Genomic DNA, 9,398 nt, shown 5'->3' with positions numbered 1-9,398 from the left:
CCATAACATGATTTCCATTTGCTGCCATCGAAAGCAAGGATGGAAGAAGCATCAAACTTGCGTCTCAACTTCTCTTATTCACAGTGAAAGAGCAAAAGCATGAAAGAACAAGAAGAAGAAGAGATTGAGCAGATACATCGAAGGCTAAAACAAATTAGCTCTTTCTTTATTACAGCTGCTGCATCGTACGTACATGGGATCCTCCAAAAGAGACCAAATCAAGACAGATAGGTGCCGCAGACGCCGGCGCCACCGATGCAGCAGGCGCAGCGGCCACCTTTCTCCTCTAGGAGGACCAGCCGGCTGAGGCCGGACCGCTTCTTCGACAGCTCGCTTGGATGGTCGACGGATGAGAAGATGGTCATGGCGATGACGGAGAGCCAGATGATGATGGCGCAGAACACCAAGTCGCCTCCGTCATGGAAGCCGAACACCGTACCCATCGTCACACACCTCTGCCTCGGACACTTGGAGAGACGGAGTATATGTAGGCTGTGGCGAGATGATGAGCATCAACAACGTTGGTTCGAGTAATCCACCGCTTGGATCATCGACACCTCTACAGCACCCCTGCACGGTCTTCTCATCAATACCTACTATTATTAATGTGCGCTTGACTTGACCATCGATTCTGACCCGTAAATTAATGGAAACTGTCGCCCTGTCCCCCACCTCTCTCTCTATGAAACATATCTATATATATAATATTGGAAATAGAATATTTGAGTATTATATTATATTTTATGAATTATAGTTTCAACTAAGGAACATTAACTGATGTCATATATATATATATGCTATAGGAAATATCAATGAAGAGATGACTGCATATAATGTCCTAAGCTTCACTTTGATGACCACATTGTCATTTATAATGAGAGAAAAAGTGTTGATTAGTAAAGATTTGATAATATCAAAATCATTCAAATTCTATTTTCTCCACTTATATTTTACAAAATCAAAATAGAAGATAGAAGATCATGTCATCTTGATGTATAATGGCCAACAGTCATGTCAAACGGATGTGTTCTTATCAATGGACAGGGATCATGATATTTTCTATGGTTTAAAAGGTTGAGACTTTAGCTTCATGATCTGGTGATTTCACACTTCATTTTCCAGATCTGATCAGAGAATGTTTCAAGCTTGATGTCGTACTACTACTGCATGAATGTTGCCAAAATCTTCCATGGCAGAATCTTCAAGTCCTTCATCAACCTTGTTTCTTCAGATTCATGTGTCTCCTCCCAAAGGAATGCTGCTGTCTGTGTCACCAAACAGTGATCTTATTCTCCCATCTGCCTATCTGCAAACATGTTGGATGAGAAAGAGTCAATTTGGTGAGTAGTGGGTGGGTGGACTTAAACAATTTCCAAGCATGTGTATCTGCCTAAAGATTTGATCGAGCTTTATGCTTTCTTTTATGTAAGAAAACCATTAATATTTTTGCTTAGAAGCATGTGATCATTGGTTAGTCCAGAAAAATGTCATGAATCTGTTGGGTTTTGAGCCATTAAATGCATGTCTATTGGATTATCCATCAGTTCAACTGCAGTACTTTTCTATGCTACTTTGGCTGTTCTCCTGTTTTGATTGGAGATCTAATTCCAGTAATTCTTTGCATTTGAATCTAAGCAAAACAAATTCATTTGAGCAAGGGAAAAAGATGAGAGCTCTTCACTGTGTCAGATATAAATGCTGCAGCTGAGTCTCTGCAATTTATTGCGGCAGTAGAGGCAGGCATGTCTTCTTCTCATCTCCTTAAGCTACCTTCACATCTCCACATCACTAAGCCGCATCGAGACACAGGAGTTCAAACTCGTCCTCCGCTGCTCGCTGCAGACAAACAACGGCAACGGTAACAGGGCTCTGGAAGCATTTGCACTCGTAATCTACACCTGAGACCGGAATCTGTGATTGTTCCAGGCAAGAACGAGTCAAAAGCTGATTTTTTGTGGACAGAATCATTCACTTCATGGAACTGATCTGCAGCCCACCGTGATGGCCATGGTGGTATCCACTAACCGAGGGAAGAGAAGAACGTGCCCCCCTCCATCAACATCGATCTGACGGAAACAGAGTATCAAAGCTTAAAAGGCAGATGCTTGACGTGATCACCGGCGAGATGATCCATCGGAGATGATGAATTAAACCTTTCCCGAAGCCTGGAGCATCTCAAGGTGATACTCGAGGATTTTCGAGTCAGCGCCGCCTTGCGCTGAGTCATCACGCGGTACCTTCTCCGTGTCACCCCGAAACCGATAAGTACTCGGTGTGACATCCCGGTTTAGATTGACTTGACCGCGGAGATAGTTTTGTCTGGAGTGACCCGCCGAAGAGGAACCCGAAAATGTACCAAGTCACGTGTTTGACGGGTGCCACCATCGTAATCCATCATCGACGATCCATTTCTGGTCGGGGATTGCGTCTTTTGTTACTAGGTCGTAGATTTAATACTGGATATTGCTTGTGCTTCCTTCTGATTGCCTTCCTCTACCTGGTTTTCCCAGCCTTGGTGGTGACGGAATAGCTCTCATTGGTTGTTGGCAAGCGTTCTTCGATCGATTCACCACCTGGTCAGTGGCCAAACTCGCATTTTGTGAAGCTTTTTGTTGGTGGATTTAGGTTTTGGCTTTTGGTTCGTTGAACTCCGATCCTTCGGCTGTGCTGAATTGCGTTTCTCTTTGGCCTGAGATCATGGCTTGCCATTGTTTTGTTCTTTTTATGGTTTCTGTGTCTTAGGATTCTCTGGAAACTCGGATCTTGAAGCGAGATGTATAAGAACCCTTAGTTCATGAATGCACCTTTTTGTTTTCTGAAATTTGTTGGAGGGTTTTAATGGTTTTGTTTGACGATTTTTGGGTGGTGGGTTGCTGAGAAGAGGTAGGATCAAGTGATCATGTTTATTGAGCAGAAGATGATGCTCTGCCTTCTCTTTCGATATGCTTTGTTCATTGCATAGATATTTTCGTGGGTCATGTTACAATTCTCTCCATGTGGCTTCTTTCTGTGTTTGAAATCATGATACAGGGTTGATTCTGAAGCAAAATTGTTCGAGCAGAAGATGATGCTTTGCCTTCTCTTTTGATATGCTTTGTTCATTGCCTAGTTATTTTCTCGGGTCATGTTAGAATTCTCTCCATGTGGTTTCTTTCTGTGTATAAAATCATGATGCAGGGTTGATTCTGAAGCAAAATTGTCTGTGAATCTCTTTCATTATTCCACTAGGAGCTTTTATATACGAATGAACAGATACAAGTATTTCTGAATAAAATCATTTGTTTGCTGAAAGTAGAATTTTCTTTTCTCTTTCAATTCATGATTACTTTGTCAGATGGCTTTCATGAGCTATTCATTTTAGGAACTTGTAATTGTCTGCATCAATTTTGGATGAAGTGGTCTGGAATTATGGCTAAGTCAATGTTGGCATGCATTGGATGCTTTGCTACTCCACTTGGTTGTGAAGTGGTACCAAAGCTTTGCGTCAGTTGATAATAGCTTGCCCTATATGAAGATGTGCTGATTAATGTAGAATTTTCGTAACTTCTTCCTGTAATTTTCTATCAATCCATACACTCTAATTACTTAAATAGGTTGCTCTAAGATCTTTTTGTATGGTTGCATTTGTGAGCATCAGTTTCAAACTAATCGGGGAATATGAAATTCTGGGTTTCTATATTATAGAATAATAAGCCAATCTTTCCTTCTTTAGATTTATGTAGTTTGATTGGTTGGAAACAAATTGTTTTGTAGTTCCATTGTTTCTGACGGATTAAGATTTAACTTCTTTACCAGCTCAGAATTTCAAGAAGGGCGCCCATCCTCAGGGATACATTTCTTTTTTGAAGGAGAAACTAGAGACGTAGTTATCTGAAAATTTGATACTGTGACGATGGGAGGGGGAGGGTCCAAACATCGTCGTTCTCATCGCTCCTCATACGATAATGGTCGTTCTCATCGCTCCTCATACGATAATGGTCATTCTTCTTCAGGTTACACTCCAAGGTATTCTTCAAGTTCTGCAAACTATGTACAGCCTGAAACAGTAAACAGATTACAAAGGAAGTATTCAAGAATCAATGATGATTACCAAACGCTAAATCAGGTATGCTATTCAATGCAGCTTTTTCAGTGTTCAAGTAGAAAATGTAAGTTGGCTATGGTTTTTTAAAGTTGTGAATAATTGTTTGACCTGAAATCACTGATGCCTTCCTATTCTATGGGTTGTTTCTTGGTTACCTTTTATCATCGGTTGGAATGTCCTGTCATTTTAGAACTAAGTAATGCATGTTTTACATATTTATGGATCATCACAAATTGATAAAGTGACAAAGGAGTATCAGTTAGCTATCCATGAGATCATCATTGGTAATGTCTATAAACTTAAACTGTCATGACCCGAGCCTGATGGGCTAACTGATCTAACTTTATTTGATCTACTGACCGAAATACTTAAGTTGAAGTTGATAGTAAGTATACTCCCCTTTCCTACTCGAGCCCCCTCATCATGCCTAGGTTTTGATACCAAATGTCATAATCCGAATGGGCTAATTGACATATCAAATTCATTTGGTCTAAACCACTGACCAAAATGCTTAGGCTAAAGTTGATAGTAATATACTCATCAGACCCTTATAAGCCAATCTTAATCTTACCCACTTCCAATGTGGGACTAATCGAGAGTGTTACACAAACAATTCATTATGACTGGCATAATCTGTTCACCATATTCATCCTATTTATTTTTCAAGCTTGGACGACATACTTCTTAGGTATTCCCAGCATCCTTGAGTCGCCAAAATGGGGAACATCATATCTTGAACCTCTTAACTGAAAATCTAGCATATGTTTCTTTTTCTATCCACTGTTTTTTTTCCTCTCATAACAAATCCAATTCAATAAATTTGATTGCAGAAATATTCATTCACTTCTTTGGAATAATATTCAGTGGACTTAGTTCATCTTGCTTATTTGAACCTAGTTTTGAAGGCTTTGATATGAAAATATTTTTTTTTCCTTCTGTTTTTTTGGAGGAAAAATCAGTACTGGTTAGAATGGGCACGCTGAAATCTGAATAATTGCTAAATCAAGTTATGGGTTATCAACTTGATGATGATTGATTGCTTTCGTCCGGTTACATAATTGTTCTCCCCAAAATTCGGACCAACTAGCAAACAACCTTTTCCAGGACAACTGACAAGAAGTCATCCGATTGAGTTTCTATTTTGTGTTCATCAAAAGGGATTATGGCAGCTGCTTTCTTGTTCAGTTACACATTCTATGTTTCTAAAGTCACTAAATTAGCTACCATAACTTAACTATTGCTAAACCATATTGAGAAGTGATCGTACCACAAAAGAGTCATCAAGTTGTAACCTAAGCACCAAAATCATGTCTAATAAAAGGCATCACCTTTTTGTTACAGAAATTCAACCATGTTATACAGCCTATACTTTTCTTTGGTGTTTGACTTGTCATGAACCACTATGTTTAATAAGTTATTATGTATAGCGTCTTCTCTTAATATCTTGTCTTTGGCCCTTAAGGAGGTTAAGGAGGAATTCTTTTGGACCAGTTGACTAATATCTTGATAATATATTGTATCATGCATATCTGTCAATAGAGTGCATCATCATTCCAATGTATATACTCACTGTAATATTTGCTGGTTATAGCACATTAATACAACTTATGGATAGCAATAACTGGTTCTCGATTTTACTGGTGTGCAGGTTTGAAAATTTTATAACATATTTCATGAGAATAATAATCTTTAATCTATTAATTTAAGTGAAAATATAGATATTTTCTCTCATTTGTTGTTGTATAATAGTTTCAGTTCATTCTGCAACCTTATATTAGTTTAACCTAAAATTTTTAGTTGTATGAATAATCTGAGAATGGAACATTTGTGATTTTGTCTAGGTCACCGAGGCCCTTGCAGAAGCAGGTCTTGAATCTTCTAATCTTATTGTGGGCATTGATTTTACAAAGAGCAATGAATGGACAGGTTCAGACTCACAAAGCTATATTTCACCTTCTTCTTGATGCATATTAGAGATAAAATACAAATTTTGGATTTACATTTACAGTGATCAAGGCTTTTTTTGAAGAATAATATTCAACCATCAACTTTTTTCTTGGTTGGTTTTGGTTTAGCAGAGATATTGATTATGAAATTTGAGTCCTTTTGGCATAGATATTTAAAGTCCCATTTTTCAACCAGATAGTATTATGCATGAATATTGCCAAGCTTGTCAGCATGACATCATAAAAAAAATATCTTTTAAGATATTCATAAAATATGTTTTTACTCGTTATGAAAAGACAACGACAGTAATGTTTCCTTATACTATATTATAAGCATTCATGGTTTATGTTAGTCTTATTTTGAGGACTATTAATGTGCTTGATGTTGATAATGTCTGTTTCACTTAATGTTTCCAGTTAACTATTAATAGTTTTGCTGTTCAGACTTCCTATTTCTGAGTTTTGACTTGAAGCTTAACTTGGTAAAGAGTTACTCTGATGACAACTTTCAGTGTTTAATGCTTTGTTCTTGTTGTTGTTAGGTAAAGTTTCTTTCAACCGCCGGTGTCTGCATGATATTGGGAATACTCCAAACCCGTATGAGCAAGCAATATCTATTATAGGAAGGACGCTTTCTACTTTTGATGAAGATAATCTTATTCCCTGCTTTGGGTTTGGTGATGGTTAGTGGCATTCTAGATAAAGAAATTCATCTATTTATATCATGTAGCATGTTCTAGTCTATGCCATTGTGCAGTAACCATGTTTAGTTGACATGCTTTCCGATAAGATTATAATATTTAGTCTTGGAAATGATCTAGGAATTTTTGAATATCAATGCATCGTTGGCTTCATTGTGCAGCATCCACGCATGATCAGGAAGTATTCAGTTTTTATCCAGAAAATCAACCATGTAATGGCTTTGAAGAAGCACTCGGACGGTACAAAGAACTAATTCCAAATGCCCGGCTAGCTGGTTAGTATGATGCTATTCCTTTCTTGAATGTAGGTGATTCTCAACTGAACCATGGTGCTTAAATTTCATTAAGGGCCAACATCCTTTGCACCAATTATTGAGACAGCCATAGGCATCGTAGATAATACTGGCGGGCAGTACCATGTTCTACTCATTATTGCAGATGGACAGGTTAGCTAAATGCTTTTGCATATGTTCTCTCTAGCCCATGCTTTCCCTATATTTTACTACTTCTTGAGTGCATGTTGTTTACTCCAAATTTCCGTCCAAGTAGGATATGATGGCTTAGTTCTCATCTTTGCTAGATATTGATGCTTAGTTTTCAAGTTGCTTTAGTGTTTTTCTGTGTTATTTGTTACATAGGTGACACGAAGTGTAGACACCCAATACGGACAATTAAGTCCACAAGAGAGAGATACCATAAATGCCATAGTCAAAGCTAGGTAAATATCAGATATGATACCACAATGCTTTTACTCTTTTCCTTGATTTTAAAAACATTTTTTTTCTTACTGTATTTTCTATAGTGATTATCCATTGTCAATAGTTCTGGTTGGAGTTGGTGATGGCCCATGGGACATGATGCGTGAGTTTGATGACAATATACCCTCCCGGGCATTTGATAATTTCCAGGTTGCAAGAAACACCTAAAGAAAAGTTCAATTTTCTTTTGTAGCGGTTACAAGGTGTGGCATAAATTCATTATTTCCATGCAGTTTGTGAATTTCACTGAGATAATGTCGAGAAACATCCCTGCCAGTCGAAAGGAGACAGAGTTTGCACTAGCTGCACTGATGGAAATCCCTTCACAGTACAAGGCAACAATAGACCTTCAACTCCTGGGGTAGCGATGGATAGTTTTTAATAGTTTTCGCCTTTTCTGTATCTGTTAATGACTGCAAAAGTGTGCTTTGATTGATTGGTATGATATCTGGCTGTTGCTTTTTGCAGCCGACGAAGAGGAGTACCTGAGAGGGTTTGTCTCCCTCCACCATCTAGGAACCGTTATTCACGATCAAGCAGCTTTGAGCAAGGTCCTGGAATCACCAGAAGTGCCCAATCTGTCTCATATGAAAGTTCTGTAGAGGAAAAGCTGGTACGAATTATTTTATTTATTTCAAATTTGTTATCTTTGTTTATATTGACCATCCCGAGTGTGAAAATAAATAGTAGAATTCAGTATTCTTTGAACTTTCCATTTACACGATCGTGTTGTTTTAATTGATAGACTTTTAGGATTTCTTTGTATAAAATTCATTTCATCATGCATTTGATACAAATAAATCAATCACAATTATGTCTCAGTTTCTAAAAATTATATTAAAAACAGTGGGTATATAATTAATATTCAATAATCAGTTTATATGATAAAAGGGATTAAATTCAAATTTAGAAAACATCGTCCAGTTTGGACTGGGAATAGTGATAGAAGAGAAAGGTATCCGTGATAGCTACATAATAAAAGATGTAGGCGTTATATGCAAAAGGTTTCCTAGAATATCGAGGAAGTCATTGTTGGTGGAAAACACAATAACTGAGACTATATACTTTTGCGTGATACGTGGAACTCCAGTATTCTTCTACCTATCAAACCTTGAAAATAGTCTGAACACGGTGGTTAACAGACTTGTCGAATTGTATTGATTTGAGACTAGTTTGTTTACAGATCTGTCCAATTTGCCTCTGGAAATCAAAGGATCTCGCTTTCGGATGTGGTCATCAGGTGAGTGGAAACCTCGCATTGCTTATGCAATTGGTTGTTTGATGGAACATCGACTATCTATCTTCTTTTTCAGACTTGTTACGAGTGTGGGAAAGAATTGCAGCGCTGCCCAATATGCCAAGCCAATATTTCAACTAGGATCAGGCTCTACTAATTCCTGAAACTTCAAACGAATACTGCATTACCGACACTTCATGCAAGTCTGTTAGAAAACCACAGAGCTATACTAAAATCTGAAAACAACTGCTGCTGTAGATCACTTGTGTTTAGTATATGTTTGATGTGTAAGATGGCTTGTAAATATGGTTCTCAGTCGGGTTATCGCTGATGCTGATAGTGCAATCATGAAACTGGATGTGAAAAATTGGAATATTTACTATTTTCCATAAATAAACTTGAAAACTGATAGCTCTTGCTGTATATAGTGAACTACAATTCGACGAAATTGCTTGGGGACTTTTATGGATTGCATTATTTCTTTCCTTGAGAATTACGCCTAGTTTGTTTCGGGCTTTGTTTCTAAAGGTTGAACTATCATGCTGATATCAGTCGGAATTCTGAAAAATCAATGACTTGAGTATTTATGTAATGCTGTTAATCCTTACGAGATGAATCTGCCAATAAGATGAATGTACAGATCCTTATTCTAATACTCTATGACTCAGCTGC

General features: G+C 37.8%; 1 protein-coding gene across 3 annotated transcripts; it reads left to right on the top strand.

The window, feature by feature from the left end:
• The first annotated feature begins 2,353 nt into the window (after positions 1–2,353).
• Positions 2,354–9,149, top strand: LOC103972794 (E3 ubiquitin-protein ligase RGLG2). 3 transcript variants are annotated; one of them, XM_018822280.2, is made up of 13 exons: positions 2,354–2,414; positions 2,511–2,576; positions 3,796–4,105; positions 5,926–6,010; positions 6,573–6,713; positions 6,893–7,006; positions 7,080–7,177; positions 7,370–7,449; positions 7,534–7,639; positions 7,723–7,850; positions 7,958–8,102; positions 8,673–8,729; positions 8,803–9,149. In XM_018822280.2, exons 3-13 carry the CDS (start codon positions 3,893–3,895, stop codon positions 8,881–8,883), a joined length of 1,248 nt encoding a protein of 415 aa, XP_018677825.2. In that variant the 5' UTR covers positions 2,354–2,414; positions 2,511–2,576; positions 3,796–3,892; the 3' UTR covers positions 8,884–9,149. The 3 variants fall into 3 exon arrangements, with proteins under 3 accessions (XP_018677825.2, XP_009385432.2, XP_009385440.2); XM_009387157.3 differs by lacking the exon at positions 2,354–2,414 and having other exon boundaries at positions 2,424–2,576; XM_009387165.3 differs by lacking the exon at positions 2,354–2,414 and having other exon boundaries at positions 2,498–2,576; positions 3,801–4,105.
• The last annotated feature ends 249 nt before the right edge of the window (positions 9,150–9,398 follow it).

The sequence above is a fragment of the Musa acuminata genome, chromosome BXJ2-2 (assembly GCF_036884655.1).
Source record: "Musa acuminata AAA Group cultivar baxijiao chromosome BXJ2-2, Cavendish_Baxijiao_AAA, whole genome shotgun sequence".
Classification (NCBI taxonomy): domain Eukaryota; kingdom Viridiplantae; phylum Streptophyta; class Magnoliopsida; order Zingiberales; family Musaceae; genus Musa; species Musa acuminata.
Note: the sequence above shows the minus strand (reverse complement) of the source record. Positions and strands in the feature narration are given on the sequence as shown.